This window comes from Manduca sexta, chromosome 26 (genome assembly GCF_014839805.1).
Source record: "Manduca sexta isolate Smith_Timp_Sample1 chromosome 26, JHU_Msex_v1.0, whole genome shotgun sequence".
NCBI classification, from domain to species: Eukaryota; Metazoa; Arthropoda; class Insecta; order Lepidoptera; family Sphingidae; genus Manduca; species Manduca sexta.
Genome location: NC_051140.1, coordinates 2,558,255 through 2,574,685, shown reverse-complemented (window position 1 = coordinate 2,574,685; position 16,431 = coordinate 2,558,255). Strand labels below are relative to the sequence as shown.

At 36.1% G+C, this 16,431-nt stretch overlaps 2 protein-coding genes across 2 annotated transcripts; one reads left to right on the top strand and one right to left on the bottom strand.

Annotated features, from left to right (window-relative positions):
* Window positions 1-1,378: 1,378 nt before the first annotated feature.
* On the bottom strand, window positions 1,379-4,757 carry LOC115452863 (transcription initiation factor TFIID subunit 10-like). Its single transcript, XM_030181475.2, has 2 exons — window positions 4,405-4,757; window positions 1,379-3,317 (listed from the first exon to the last, which is right to left on the bottom strand). The coding sequence occupies exons 1-2, from the start codon at window positions 4,572-4,574 to the stop codon at window positions 3,098-3,100; spliced, it is 390 nt and encodes a 129-aa protein (XP_030037335.2). The 5' UTR covers window positions 4,575-4,757; the 3' UTR covers window positions 1,379-3,097.
* A 1,395-nt stretch (window positions 4,758-6,152) lies between these two features.
* On the top strand, window positions 6,153-8,187 carry LOC115454949 (ADP,ATP carrier protein). The gene has a single exon (XM_030183646.2). The coding sequence runs from the start codon at window positions 6,401-6,403 to the stop codon at window positions 7,301-7,303; it is 903 nt and encodes a 300-aa protein (XP_030039506.1). The 5' UTR covers window positions 6,153-6,400; the 3' UTR covers window positions 7,304-8,187.
* The last annotated feature ends 8,244 nt before the right edge of the window (window positions 8,188-16,431 follow it).

Here is a 16,431-nt window from a genome sequence, read left to right as displayed (position 1 = left end):
TCCTCTCCCCATTACCTTCACCACACCGGGCCGCTGTAGTTGATAAGGAGACGGTCGCTAGTACCCATTAACAGTGACTCTGCGGGATACTGCAGCGATTGTGCTCGATAGCAAGGTGATTGTATGTAGCTCTCAAACTGAAAGCCTTTCTACTCAAGGCTCGATATGTTGACATGTAAACCTAGTCACAGTACATAGAATATATCTTCCATTATCTGTAATTTGGCAGTCTTGGGAGAGGTCACGCACGACGATTTTTTGTAGTCGTGTAATCGCAAAATGGGTGCGATACAGTCACAATGCTGTCGCTGGTAGTCTAATTTCGCCCACATCACGCTACAATCGCTTTACTATCTCGCTACAGTACCTATCGATTTGTGTATGTTATGCAAACTCGCAGCTGTTGCGACGAAAATTCGATACAGAGATAGACTTGAAATCCCGAGTTGCAACATGAACTCCGTCGAGACAACATTAAACATGTTATATTTGTTACCGCTTTTATAGCGAACAGCACAAAGAGAAAAGTAAGTATTCGTCCGAAAAAAAGTCAGAAGATACAGTAGAAATGTTGTCGCACTTGTATCGCTTAAGGCATATTTTGTAAACGCGCGATAGATGTGATACAAAATCGCGTTTATGAAACACGCGACAGCATCGCTGCAAAAGTCGCCGTGGGCAACCGGCAAAGAAAAACCTTTGTTTTAGATTAAAATATAAAAAACTTCTAAATACTTAATATTTTTTAAAACCGTATTTGTCTGTCTGTTTGAACGCCATAAACTCAAAAACTACCCAACGGATTTCTATGAAATTTGGTATGGATATAGTTTGAGGCCCTAGGAAGCGTATATAACTAAGTCAGTTACTAAATATATACTCCTATCTCGGGAAAATATGTACCTAGCGACATTTTTATACCCGAAAACTCACGCCGGCGGACCAACGAGCAAAAGCTAGTTTATAATAAAACCTTAAAATGGTAGCCGTAGAATGCCGCGCATTAAAAAAAATGATGCGCTAATATATTTTCGGAATGAAAAAAGTGAAAAGATTTGGAAGGTTTTGTGTATTTTTACTTTAAGTAGAAGTATGTCGTATGTCCCACCAGTCACATAAAAAAACATATAAGTTATTCTCATAATCCAAACTTGGCCGTTTGCATTTGATATTCTCGAAAAGTAACAATAAACACATATAACGCATTTGAAAAATATTTTAATAGGTAATGGGATATTATTATCCCTTTGGGATTACTTTAAAAGTATGTTCCACCAGACACAAATGACTGTTGTGGCCCAAACTCTCACATAAAATATAGAAAAGGATTTTCATCAGGACCGCATTAGGATACCTTTTCCATAAACAAAGAAAAGCGTATGACAAGACAGACGACTTTATTATAAATCTCATGGAGACAACTTCATAAATGATACCTTGTAAGTAGATCTACATCTTCTGAGTTAAAAGGCTTCTTTTGATACACAATGGAAAATTAGAATATTCTGATATTTATTTCAGACACAGAGAGCAAAAGTCAAAATTATTCTTTTTTTACATGTTCCACAAATCACAACGACTTGCAACAAATTTAAAATTTCTTCTATATTTAGTTGTACCATGGCTAGCACATTTATTTTTTTTGTGACGAAGCCTCCGAAATAAAGAGAGACCTCAAGAAAGCTCATTTACCAAATATGACAACCCAGGCTAGATTAACTTGGTGCAAACAAGTAGAGACCCAACCCGAAATAATGAGAGATTGGTTATTACATGTACACCAGTCACATTTATTTAAATTACATTTTCCTGAGGGTTATTGATTATTTCTTTAAAAATACCTATTTAGTGTGGTCCTTTACCTTTAGTGGTTTATTACCATGAATGGGGTCAATAGGGAATATGCATACATATTTTTTATTTGTTTAATTCATTTTCACAACGTTTTGATATAAGTAGTAAAAATATAAATATAGTTGGAAGTGTAATGAAAATTAAGTTTTATAAAAAAATTATATAAAACATATATAATATTAAAATTACGATTGAATTAGTTTAAGTATTATTTGAATTGTCGTTCGAACGCAGTCATTTTTCGCGCCCTTCGGATGACGTCACAGAGTACGTTTCATATTGTTTACTGTATGCACAAAGTTATAAATTCATTTTCAATCGCTGTTTTGTCATGGAAGAAGCTAAAAAACAATTTTATGAATATTGCCTGGTACCAATGGGCCAAAACACTACTAAAAGTACACCAGATAAAGTGTTTTTAAACACTTGAACACTTCACAGGCATACAAAAGTCAATAAAATTTGATAAAGTTAAGTGACTGTTAACATTTTAGTTTATGACTAGGCAAGTATTGCTGAGTATGTATGCATAAAATCCATTTTAATAGATAAATAAATACCATATATTACCTTGAGGATTTTATTCCTTTGACCTCAGCGGACATCAAATTTGGATTTGATGTAAAAAAATGGGGTCATATTAAAAGCATCTATTTTTTTGTGGATTGTCCGATCGTATTTTGACAAAACCACTTTCCGCCACTGTTCTTGATAATTCCTAATATCAATATGTATCAAATTTGCACTAGGTATTGGAAAACACTGCAGGAATATAAATAAAATATTTTTTTCTCTCAAACACGACTAACAAAGTATGACTGTAAATCCTATAACGCGCCTTATGCCGTCACGTTTTGATTCGACCAATGGAGATGGGTTTCAGAAATTTGAATTTCGCGCGCATAATTAACACTTTTTGAATAAAGTTATATACAGTTAAATAGAAAGTAAATAAAAAATATTCCCTATTGACATAGTTCCAACTCAGGATGGGTTGAATTCTGGATTTAAATGTCCCAGCCACAATGGAATGCCCTGACATTATAACTTTAATATATGTATTTCCTAATAGGAGCAGTAGCTTTACATGCTTAGAGATACAGACACCAGTGATTTTGAGCCATTTAATATTGACTGTATTAAACTGAACTTAAATATAATTATTGGTTTTCTAATTACCAATATAATGAAATCTTATAAATAATATCTAACCTAGAAGGCTCAGTACCCATAAAAATATATATTAGACAAAGTAGTGTGGTTTTTTCGCTGTAATTCCATACTCTTGCAGCGCTGGTGCAAGATCATCCATAGTCATCACATACTTTTTCTCCTTTGGTCCTTTTTGATTCTTCGAACTCTGAGTCATTTGACTGGATGTCCTCATTTTACAGTGTTGCAAAGCATCATTTACAATATCTGATAGAAATTTTTGTGAAGCTAGTGCTATCAGACGAATTAGTCTGAAAAAAATAAAAAAACAATTACATTAAACATTACAGCTTAAACTTAGAAAATAAAAATATGAAAGTAATTTTAATTTCCATATGTATTCCCCATCCATTTTCTATCATTTATATAAAACCCTGATAAAATGATCTAAAATGTATGTTGTTTAAATTATAACATATTGGATATTAGGGGGCCAAAATGTGAAAAATGATATACATGTTTTTCTGCACAGTATGAACCCAGAGTATGAAATTTGTGTCCTATATGGTGATAAGTTTGCCCCTATTACATCATGGCATGAAATTCACATGATGAAAAGTTTGTGCCCTGGTTGTCTACCTCATTGTGGATAAAGGCATGATGTGTGTTCTGTTTGTTACTAATCATTATAAAACTAAAGCCCAATTTTTCTCCCTCTTAATAACATTGACTACAGCACTAAAAATTTTAACTAGCCGCTATAGTGGCTGGCAATGAGAGTGAGGGACAGCCATCAGAAAACAAGCCAGGCATGTGCCAACCTCACATTGCCAGAAAAACACAACAGTTATGTGAGCCACAGTCATTGTGTAAAATCCAATTTGGATGTATGGAAAATGATAAATACATTGCAACAATAAAAGCCTAATCTTTCTTTTGTCTAATTCAGCAAATATTATCCTTCACCTTTTACAAACTCCTGAGTACACTAATTGTACAGACGCCAAGTATGTTATTGTAATCTTAATGTTAAATTCATGACTATACAAGGCATTTAGCATTTGTTTTTCAACCATGAAATCAAAAATTTCCATAATGTGAAAATGTCTAGAATACTGCCAAACGGCAAAACCATAAAGTATCTGGATTTCACTCCAGGTACCATCAGGCAAGGAAATGACTTGTTCAATGAATTTGTTGTGATGAATATACACTTTGATCTTCGTTAGCAGCCAGTCTGAATCTTAATAATGAATAACAATTCTGATCTCATTTCAAGGTTTTTGTCGACAACGAGGGGCAATATCATGAAATACAGGGTTTAAAATCGTCGACTATTGCACCAACGCGACGCTAAATAATTGTAATTATTTTATTAATCAACAAGTATGCTCTCACCTTGGATCCTGTGATTCGAACCCAGACATGTTCAAATAGTAAGCGACAACCGAATCTGGTATTGAAGGGTTATAATTTTCCAGTTGCAGTAGAAAGTCGCTGAGTGCGTGTCCAGCGCCGCTATCCTCGTCCATGCCTACTGATGGCGATCCTATGCGGCTCATTTGCATATCGGTTATTTACAATTACTTAATCATTAAACTGTTACCTATTTAGACTACATTGAGTTCTTAAATCTTACTCGATTGGTAAGTACCTACCTAGCTCTAATTTAACAATCACCCAATAGACATGACATGAGTGATACTCGCATTGACAAATTGTCATGTCATAGCACTGTTGCCAGAATAATGAAAAATGTCAATCCCCAAACTGTGTAAAGACCATTAGGTAATTACAATCCATGGTAAAGATACCCCAAAAATATAGGCTTTGCGAGGAAAATTCACTGTACAAATATTGAGTGCGCGATTTTACATCTAAATGGAGTTCTTTGCACAAATAACACAGTATATTTCCGCACTGAGTAGCATACGGAATAGTTTTTTACGCCTATAAATCCCCCTGAGCATTTTAGCGGGGAATATACATCCGGAGTCGTTTTCTACATCCCTTTGGAAATAAAATCCAGAATAAAATCAGAATTTCCAAAAAGGGTAACTTGCGTCACACCTTTTCTAAATTTCTAAGTGTTTCCACTTTTAAACTGGATATTATAAAGAATGCTCAAGAGTTTATTACTATTTTTTGTTGAGAAATATTATCAAATTTAATTTGTGCACAATAAAAAGGAGACTTAAATATTTAGTTTGCAGACTAATACTAATGCGAATGTCTCAAGTGCACGGAACTAATGGCCGAAGAATTCTTTGTGCGACTGTGGTTACCCGAAAATATTATACAATATAAAATTAGTACTTACAACGTTTCTAATCAAATATTGTTGGTACGTAACTTCAAAACTATAAAGATCTTTAGATATGTCTGTGCTTGTGTCTCATTTTTAATTTTTATTTATTTTATAGATTTAAGAATATCGTGTTCTCCTTTTTTAGAAGATGCATGAAAAAAGCATGTTAAAATAAGAACTTTGTTATAAAAATTATTCATAACACAACTGCAAATCAAGAACTTTAAATCTACAATAACAAACTTTATAAGTAAGAAAAATATTTTGTTACATGTTACATAATTTTATTTCGTATTGTTTGAATTTCATATTATTTTTTTACTAAATAAAATTAAATATAATATATCAATAACGATAACTAGAAAGTTTTACATTAGTAGCACAATATCTTTGATCAGTACTTATTGATTTTTATAAGCAATAATGAAACGCAATTTCTGTGCGTCATTGCGATGTTGCCAAAAATTAACGATTTACCCTTATATTGGTACTTAGCGAATACATGAAATATTACATCAAAATATTAATAGTTATCACATACACATTATTTAGACATTGCAATATGCAAAACCCATGTTTATGTTCACGCACGTAAATTACCTTACATTGTTTTCAAATACCGTTTTATAATCCAATATATTACATGTAACAAAAGTACTAAAAGTTAAAAATTACATTTTAAATTGAATAAAATATCAATTAAAATTGGATGCTTATAAATATTGAGTTCAAATTTAAATATTTTATTTTTTATTTTTTCTGAAGTTGTAGTATTGCACATGTGCTTTTTTAGGTAAATTGTATTTATTATGCTGGTTTCCCTGACCTCGTGGTACTTTGTCGTGAGGTTGGCAACATCTGCCCCTTCCTTCCTTCTTTTGCGCCGCTCCTCCAGGCAGAACTGCAAAGAGAACGTGATCGATCGAATTTCAAAAAAGGCACACGCCTACCTCAGTGCTCCCGTGATCACGAAATTACTCAAAATCTCCTGATAAAAAATCAGGAGTTCGTGTTTCGTGGTTATATCATTCCGCGTGTGCCGCAAGTCCCACCCCGTCGTTCGTGAGCTCCACACAGCCGAACAAGATGTCGAACCTCACCGATCCGGTCGCGTTCGCCAAGGACTTCCTGGCGGGCGGTATCTCCGCTGCTGTCTCCAAGACAGCCGTCGCACCCATCGAGCGAGTAAAGTTGCTGCTCCAGGTGCAGCACGTCAGCAAACAGATCGCCGAAGACCAGCGCTACAAGGGTATAGTCGACGCTTTCGTCCGTATTCCCAAGGAGCAGGGCTTCTTCTCCTTCTGGCGTGGTAATCTTGCTAACGTCATCAGGTACTTCCCCACCCAGGCGCTCAACTTCGCCTTCAAGGACAAGTACAAGCAGGTGTTCCTCGGCGGAGTTGACAAGAACACGCAGTTCTGGCGCTATTTCGCTGGTAACTTGGCGTCCGGTGGTGCCGCCGGAGCCACCTCGCTGTGCTTCGTGTACCCGCTCGACTTCGCGCGTACCCGTCTCGCCGCCGACGTGGGCAAAGGCGAGGGCCAGCGTGAGTTCACCGGTCTCGGCAACTGCATCTCCAAGATCTTCAAGTCCGATGGACTCATCGGTCTGTACAGAGGCTTCGGCGTGTCGGTGCAAGGTATCATCATCTACCGTGCGTCATACTTCGGATTCTACGACACGGCGCGCGGCATGTTGCCCGACCCCAAGAACACACCCATCGTCATCAGCTGGGCTATCGCGCAGACCGTCACCACCGTAGCTGGTATCATGTCTTATCCCTTCGACACCGTCCGTAGGCGCATGATGATGCAGTCTGGCCGCGCTAAGAGCGATATCCTGTACAAGAACACCCTGCACTGCTGGGCGACTATCGCGCGGACCGAAGGTACCTCGGCCTTCTTCAAGGGAGCCTTCTCCAACATCCTGAGAGGCACTGGTGGCGCCTTCGTGCTCGTCCTCTACGACGAGATCAAGAAGCTCCTCTAAATGTAATGTAAGAATTGTTACCAGTTACATCAATGTGATTCCACATCACCGCAGCCACTCCCCACAAATCATGTATTATTAGACGCGAAAACGACTCTAGTAACTTATTTTAGTGAAATAAAGCGTTATACGATGATTCCATAATTTATTGTTTTATTAACATTAAAATTTAAGAGTTACATAATTATGTGTGTCACTAAGTGATGGTTAAATGTCAAAGGTTACAGTTGTTAACTCTAATTAATTTACTGTCATCTAATGTGTCATGTATTTCTGTTCTTTATTCTGTATTCAAATTGATTTAAACATATCTACTGTATATTTAAATATAGGACAGTTGCATGCCCGGCCAGTGTTATGTAACCAACCATATTCTTTACACATACCGGAGGCCAAGGCTGAACAGTAAGATATTATTTCTAGACTATACATTACCAACTGAAATCTTTGCTAAATATATTGTTAACCAATGGTTTGGTGAAAATTATGAATTTACACCAAATTTTCAATCATAAGGTGACATAAGGGAGTGGACAAGACCATTGTTAGTTTTGTTACCATGTTTTCAATCTGTATAACGCTGATAATAATCGCCGTAAATTGTTCGAAACCTTGTGATTATGAAGCTGTTATGTAACAATGCAGATGTATGTATATCGTGCTATGTGGTGCGTTTGTAGATTATTTTAGTTCACATTTAAGAGTGTTGGGATTCGCTGCGTAGTAAAGTTCCACACATCTGTACGTCTGTCTAGTAGGAAACGTTGCGTAGGAGGAAGACTAAGTACCTATGTGAACATCTTTGCTCGGGTGTGAGTTTTTTGTGAGAAAAATTCACGCAATACGAGTTGTATTGATTAATAGGAAATTAAATGTTAAAATAATATGGCGCTTTTATTTATTTTATTATAAAAAACCTTGCAATTAGAAGAATATCAGCTGGATAACCAAAATCATACCTAAGAGTAGGGAATAATTACTTAAGTATAGCTAATGTTTTTGTAACATGCTCAATTTTCATTGGGGTAATCAAAGTTTTAATAATTTGAATTTTAAAATCGCCGTAATAAGTATTAGTTTTTAATTTTTAATAGGTTATAGGTATCATTGACCGTAGGCACATGTATACCTATATTTTTAATGTTGATTGATGACTCATAACTAAGGTTGCCAGATATCAGAGAAATCCAACATAGTCCCGGAATTAATAAATGACTAAAATATTTAATATATAGTAGAAACCGGTTTAACTCTTATATTCGAAAACACATATGTAAACATACCGCTTACAATGACACCGGATAAAGCGATCAATATCTTTGAAATTTGTCGGCTATAACGACCAATCACATTTTTTTTAAATAATCTAAAGTGTGATTGTAAAGTAAGAAGTCATAATGACATAAGGATTTATTTTATAATTTTAACTATGTCATTTCTCAATTTTGCTACTCCTAGCCATATTTGGTGGTCCCTTCAATGTTTTTATAAACGGTTGTAATAGCAAATCCAATTACACACATTGCTTGTGATATATAATTTCTTATACTTAATTATTTATTGTTTTTTGATAGGGGTTTTAATATTTGCTTATTCATTAGTACTTACTTACTTAATAAGTGAACCCAACAAAAAGGAAAAATTCTAAGCATTGTGATTTTGAGTTTGAGTTCTCTTCCGCATCTTTGAAGGGCCAATCAACAATATTCTTATAATAAAAGCATCTTAAAACTATACTTACCTAAGTACTAAACCCAGCACAAAAATAATAATTCTATTCATAGTGGATATTAAGGAGCTCTCTGCATATTCGAATTTCAAATTCCCATACCAATTACATTAAAATGAAACCGAGTTTTAGAGAAAATATTTACTTAAAAAAATAGATATACTTAAATAGTCGCACTTGGAATCTTCTCTTTTTCGCAGTCGTTTAAAAACAAATTACACTTAAGTAAGTACTTACTTCCCTTTTTTTATAAGTCAATAGAACGCTTGAAATCTAAATGGAGTTCAAATTGTATGGAACCCTAAGGTCGTTCATAAAGTACCAGTCGGTAGCAGTGGCCAATGGTGAAATTTTCCAAAAGGGAACCCGGCACAACATAAGTACTTACTAGGTAATATGCATACAAGCAGTCTGCAAATTGTTCTATTGATAATAATAATTAACATAAATTACGAAAAGGGAGCCGGCAACAATCTGATAATGTATGGCAGCCACTGATCGGTAGAAATAATCGAAATCTGGCATGTCTACCTACCGCTTGCTACAAAATGGCGTTGCAGACATTATTTAACTTTAGTGAATTTATTATTCTTGTGATGACGTAGGTACAATACAATCATGATGTTACGTCATGGTGTTACGTAGAACGTTTACGTAGTAGTACTAGACAGGCACATAAAAATCTTTGTTAGGCACCACCTAATTATAAACAAGTGGGTATTATTAATGATAATTCCCATAATTATTTTTAAACCGATTTCAAATAACCTTTTAATAAAAAATTATACCGCCGTCAAAAACCACAAAAGCATCAAAAATTGCTAGTTATCGTACATTTGTACATGTATTTATCTAGCTTAATTAGCAATTTTAATTAGTCACCGACGCCAAATTTGGTATCCAGTATATAGGTAATGTTAAATTATTTTTTGGTTTTAAGTGCTTTTTAAAGGCGGCATAATTTTGGTGAACCTAAATTCGTATTGATTTAGCAAGTCATTCATACGTCGACTGCGGCCCAGCCGACCGTCACAGATCCGCGCTGCGCAGCAACCTATGTCAATAACAAGGTAGGTAAGTACTCAAACAAACTTAACTTTCAAGATATTGAAACTCAAAGTTATACACCCATAATTAGGTACCTATGTCATCTAAAATTGTTCTCTGTATTATTTTTAGTAAATTTACTTCGGGATTAATTAAAAAATGTTTTTACAAAGAAAAAAGGTATTGAGGTGTGTGGCAGCATTCAGCGGCGACGCGGACGAAACAGTAGGTACCTTTCTACTACAAACATGGAACTGAACACCTTATGGATACTTTATCACGGACGATCTCCGGTATATAGGCACGGTGTCAAAGCTCAACGCGACGCGAAGCTTTACGTGTCAAATTAACTATTGTTTTTATTATTACGTATCTATATACCTATCCTAGTGCCGTTGGTATTGCTTGATGTAATAGTATGTAGGTTTAAGCTCAATATATAAGTATGTTCCTATATCATAATTGTTCTATAGATGGTTTGCGTTTTAGACAAACACACAGTGTTTATAATACCATCTGAGATGAGCTACATATCAAATTGCGGAACCTCACCCCTGTCTAACATCTTATTTTAAGACACTAGTACCATTAATTTTAAGTGAAATATATGTTAACAATTTTGTGAATCATTATAGCAAAGAAAAGGATTCATACAATACACAGTTAAGATCTACGAATAAATATCTAAGTTCCCCAAACTTTAGTTCACTCCACAGTAGTTACTTCAGTTACTATTTTATACATAAAAATAATACTAATCGTGATTAGGTACTTATTATGAGAATATAGTGTTGTTCGTTGGTTTATAAAAATTGACAATTATTGTTACGATTTGACAGTCTAGTAAATCACAAAGGCATAACTTGCTCTACGGTAGAGCCACTTAAGCCCATTTGCTTGTGATCGACATAAGCCGCCCTGTTTTATTTCTCAGAGGGGCAAGTGGAATACCAACATGTGTTAAATACCTTCTTATATGTATTATGAATATTTAACTACCTATGTTTTTCGTGGCGAGAGCAACAAGAAATATTTCTTTAGCTAAACAAGTGTTCAAGCGCTTTTGTCGTATGGGTAAAAGAACATTGAAGCCAAAATTATATTCAACTTTACAGTTCATTCATGATACGAAATAGCTGACGTCTTAAATTATGGAACAAAATTTAAAGTGAAGCTGCGCTTACCTATCCACATACTTCTTTATTTTAAAGTTTCGGCTTACACTAGCGTTCATAGCGCTCTTGCCCTCTGCCGAGCGAATAAATTCGTTAATATTCAATTGTAAATAAAACTATTTCGGACACTAGTAGAGCATATTAATGGGTGGGTTATTACATCGAATAATATTAAACATTTTTATTCACTCTAGTCGTCAAGAGCCCCAGATATACTTAATATAAATAATTAGCATTCTGGGAACCTGGGCATTTTATTCCACAGGTTTGTAATCCATACCTCAGCAGTTCATAAGGTAAAGGATGACGCAAGTCGTTTTGTGCGCTTAGAAAGCATACTAACTACATTTATACACCCATTATATTCAGCCGGTCTGCGAGATATCCGCAGGCAATATGCGGATGGTTCAATCAGTTCGAGCAGCTTTAGCAAAATGCAAACGGACGCCTTAAACAAAATGCCTTTCTAAAATCGTAACGCTAATAGAAAACTAAAAAGATGTATACGAGAATGATATTCCGTTCTGAGCGAGAAGCGATAGACTTATTAAAGTTTATTGCTAGGATAAAGTTAAGTAATCTTAGTATATCTATTATCGATACTCTTTACTATTATATATAGGTATAAAGCTGAAGAGTTTGTTTGTTTGTTTGGACGCGCTAATCTTGGAACTACTGGTTGTAATTGGAAAATTCTTCTAGTGTTAGATAGCCCATTTATCGAGGAAAGCGATAGCCTAGGTATGTAACATCACACTATGACTAATAGGAGTGAAACATTAATGAAAATGTTGCAATAACTTGCAAAATTTTGGGAGCTTTCATTGCGTACGCTGCAACAGTCAACGTTACGCAACAATCAAGGATGGCAGAATTGTTCCTCTTAAAATGATCTAAAAATATATTATAAAAAAAGTCTCCAGTCACATTTGTCTGCCTCTCTGAACGCGATTAACTCAAATCTATCCAACGGATTTCGATGAAATTTGGAATCAATAGAGTTTGAGAGACTTTGAGAAAGACAGGCTACTTTATACGCCGGGAAAATATTATATAGCGGGACTTTTATCCCAGGAAACGCTTACATGCGCTTGGAGCCGTGAGCAATTCCCATATATTTTAAGTCTAAGACGTCTGCAATGCAACCAAAAACAAAATATTGTCGATTTCTTACTTCATCACATTTTCAACCACCCAACGCGCTTGTGTCTAATAGCTTACTCTAATATTCGAGCAATGAATAATGTAATCTGTGACGAGACCGCTGGGTCCGCTCCAGTCTCCACGTGCGCGGTCCGAACTCGACCGATCCGGCGACGACCGAATACAGTTACTCGTAAGTACGACTAAAATACTGTGTCTGGTTGACTATTAAGTACTTATAGGATTTTGAACTTTATTACCCACAATAATAGTTCCTTTGATGTAAGTAAAGAAGTTTGCATATTTTCAAATTACATTTGAGGCGTTTTAGTTACTTACACACAAAACGGTTGGAGAATATCGGTACTTAGATAATTAACTAATTTCTTAAACAGGAAGTTTGTTTAATAATGATAAAACATATTACGTATGTAGTTTATTTATAATATTCAACAAAAATGAGAACAATGGTTTCATTATTGTAGCAACGTGTTGGTTACAACAATATAACTAGATTAAGCAGTTATCTACCTACCTATTTCCTCTGATTAGTGCCACAATAATATTATAATCAAAGATTATTTCTCAGTATTAGCATAGCATTAAGACATATTTTGATGATATTGATTTCAGTCTTTGAAAATGTCTGATTTCTTTAATAAGCAGACCAATCGTATAAATAGGAAAAATAGATTAGAATAAATAAATGCATAAGATATTTTATCGGAAGAAGATAAATTCACCTCTCGAAATCTCTACTACTGGAATCGGGTTTCGACCATGGTTCACAGCCAGGACCGGTAATAGAAAAAACACAACACAACTCTAAAATTTGTGACGAGGAAAAAATTATTAGAGTTCATAGGTAAGTAAGTATAATCATATACCTAGATACCTGTCAAAGGAAAGAGTATTTCAACCAAGTATTAGAGTAGGTCGCAGTAAGTACACATGTGAATGTTGCCTCCCAAGATAAAATAAGAAATGCAATCGATCAAATAATGTTAGTGATATAACCAGAGCCAGGTCACGACCCTGCAGCGCATCGATCGCGCGTGTGCTGCCGCCGCACCGGCGCGGAGCGCGCGCCTGTGGCGACCAGCAGAACCACTCAGCTCAATACAGGACCGAGCGGTTGTCCGGAAAACTGATTATGTAAGAATGGGTTACACCTTCCCGATGGAAAAGGACACGATTCCCAAGCATATTTCTATTACTGACAATACAATAAATAGCGCGCTTAAAGTCCTTTACATAACACACATTTTTCAATCGCCGATCACTTCTGAAGGTGGGCATCCACAAGTTACGTAATGAACACATTTCAACTTAGAGCAATGCACGTGTGTTTTTAGGGCGATCATTTAAAAAGAGGGCATTGCGTATTGGTCATCTTTGTATTTGGAGTACATGATACACTGTACTTACGTAACTACCCAAAATGTCCAGTACAGGACCACTATTCCGTACCAGGATAAGAAAAATTGTGGCTAAAATTCAAACTTAAGCTCACACCATTATGCAATACATAATTAGATAACACACGGCCGCGAACTTGATTAACGTGGCACAGCATCGAAAATCGATAGACTATGATCTGAAATAAGTCCTAGCTATTCCATATTTACCTAAATTTCATTGGAGCAACAGCGGTTGCTCCATCGCAAATAACAAGACTTAAAATAATCATAAATATGAAACCTAAGTAGATACAGCAAGTTGAAAATTTTTCTATAACGTTCATTCTACAGAGTGCCTTGACACTTTGAGATTTGATAAGTCACACATTTCTCTTTACACAACCTAGCAATCATCATTGCTGATTCATCAAACGGTACTTAACTTCATACTGAATATACAATATATTGAACTGTTAACAATTAGTGAATTCATTGATTCTTTGAAAACTCCTTGAAGCCCTCTAAATCCGAAGCATAGCCTATTCAAACTATCTAGTTCTTAGATCTTTCACGTATGTTCTTGTGAACATAGTAATTCCATAGACAAAACATATTACTTCTTCAAAAGATAATCAGTTCATGTATATTTCATTCGTATGATGTAAAATTTTAATCCTCCATAGGTATTACGTTATTTTGATTTAGTGAAACGTAATTAAGTTCATTCATTTTCCTGTTTTTACTCCACTCACGATCGTCAGTCGTCGTATGGGAGTAAGAGCGGGGTAGATTTGCACGTGGGGCTCATTCAAACAGAGGCCAAGTATATTTTTCATATTGTGCATAAATAGCTACTAAATCAGATGTAATTTTTTTTTATAATAGGCGTCCTGCAGTCTTCACCGTGGGATACTTACATTTCGATATTTCATACGAATAACCTCTAGTGATAGAAATTACTTATTCAGTGCAATATTAGGTAATAGTACAGTAAGCAGCATGAAATTAAAGCATAATAATTTAAAATAATAAAAATGATCACGGTAAATAGTCACACCGGCTGTTATCTCGGCATGGCGCTGATAAGTCCGAATATCAGAGACGTGAAGGATGAACTTAACTGATAACACGTACGTTTACTCTTTACGTAATTACACGGGGCGAGTAAAAATCCGTCGTTCGGCGACCTAGACCAAAATAATTTATCGACGAGTTCCGCATTGCGACATTGCGTAATTCGCATTGTAACATTTTGGCAACTGTTCCATACCGCCGACTTCCTTCCTGAAGAATATTGGCACTTAATGGCACTCTCGACAAAATAAATAGAGTATAAAGTGATTAGGCATGCGACGCAACTACATAGTAAATGTATATTTTCTGCACTACGATTGGGGCTATTAGTAAAGAACCTAGCTTATGTGTGAAAATCTATGTAAGCGTGTCTATTCTATTATGATTTTTAAATAAGAGATGGGTACTCTGTAATTGTTGGAGAGAAAAATCTCATAAGAGATTAAAAAAAATGTCAAGAGTTAATTTACTTTTACTCCCACTTATAATTTACTTAGTATGTAATAATTCTATTTGAAACCAACTCACATTTTACCCATGCACTCTGTGGGGCGTAGGATCGGCACGGAACGCCTTTCCGTCCCCACAATGAGTGCTGGATTGCGTGAAGGGAGGTGGCAATGCCAATTAATAAGGCCCGGGAGGTTTTATAGCGTATATTCACTATTCACACGTAAAATGTTACAATGATCCGGCGGACACACAGTAGCGGCGTACGTTTCGCAGTGCGGCGTGAGCGGTGCAGCATGCACGTCGCTCTCTCCTTTTCTTGCACTGTTTTTCCTGGCTGGAACACTTCAGGGCTTCTTGTTTTCTTCCTTTTCTTAACTCGAACTGAACTTGCTGGAACTCGAACTGACGAATGCCAAAATTGCATTCGCTTATATATAACCCGGCTATCCCGTAGGGAGAGCCGCCAAAAATAGAGCCTTTTTGTAGCCTCATTTTCACTTCCTAGCTATCACTATTTTATAAATAAAAGTTGGACCTCTGGAGTCCCCTATGCGAAATTTACACGGTTTTATAGATAAATCAATTACCTATAACTATACACAAAAATAATACGCCTATGTGCGATACGAAAAAGTTATAACAATAAAACATAAGAAAATTGTCTACAGACGACGCACAAAAGGCCTTAAAAACGTTATTTACTTTGATATGAACTTATATACAATACCCATGTTTACGGCATGGGGTAGGCAAAAGCAAAAACTATGTCTATGTAAAGTTTCTACACTGTCACTTCAATATCTCGGTCGTGAGATCGCTTTATAACGTACCACTAAAAAACAGTCACACACACGTGCGCGGGCGCATTGTCCGTCCCTCTCTGGGTGTGTCGTTTCGCTCGACACACCTACTGCGCATGCGTGAATGCGCTGTCTCGCTCTTTTCGTGTGTGCGTCCTGCACATTCTCCCGCCGTGTATCGCCCAGCGTCCAGGGGCGATACATTATGTAGACGTGCAGGACGTGCTCGCCGCCGATTGCGGCGCCGCCTCTTCGTCGCCGCCGCCTCGTCGCTCGGGTGCCGCAGGGTGCAGGAGGACGATTTTCT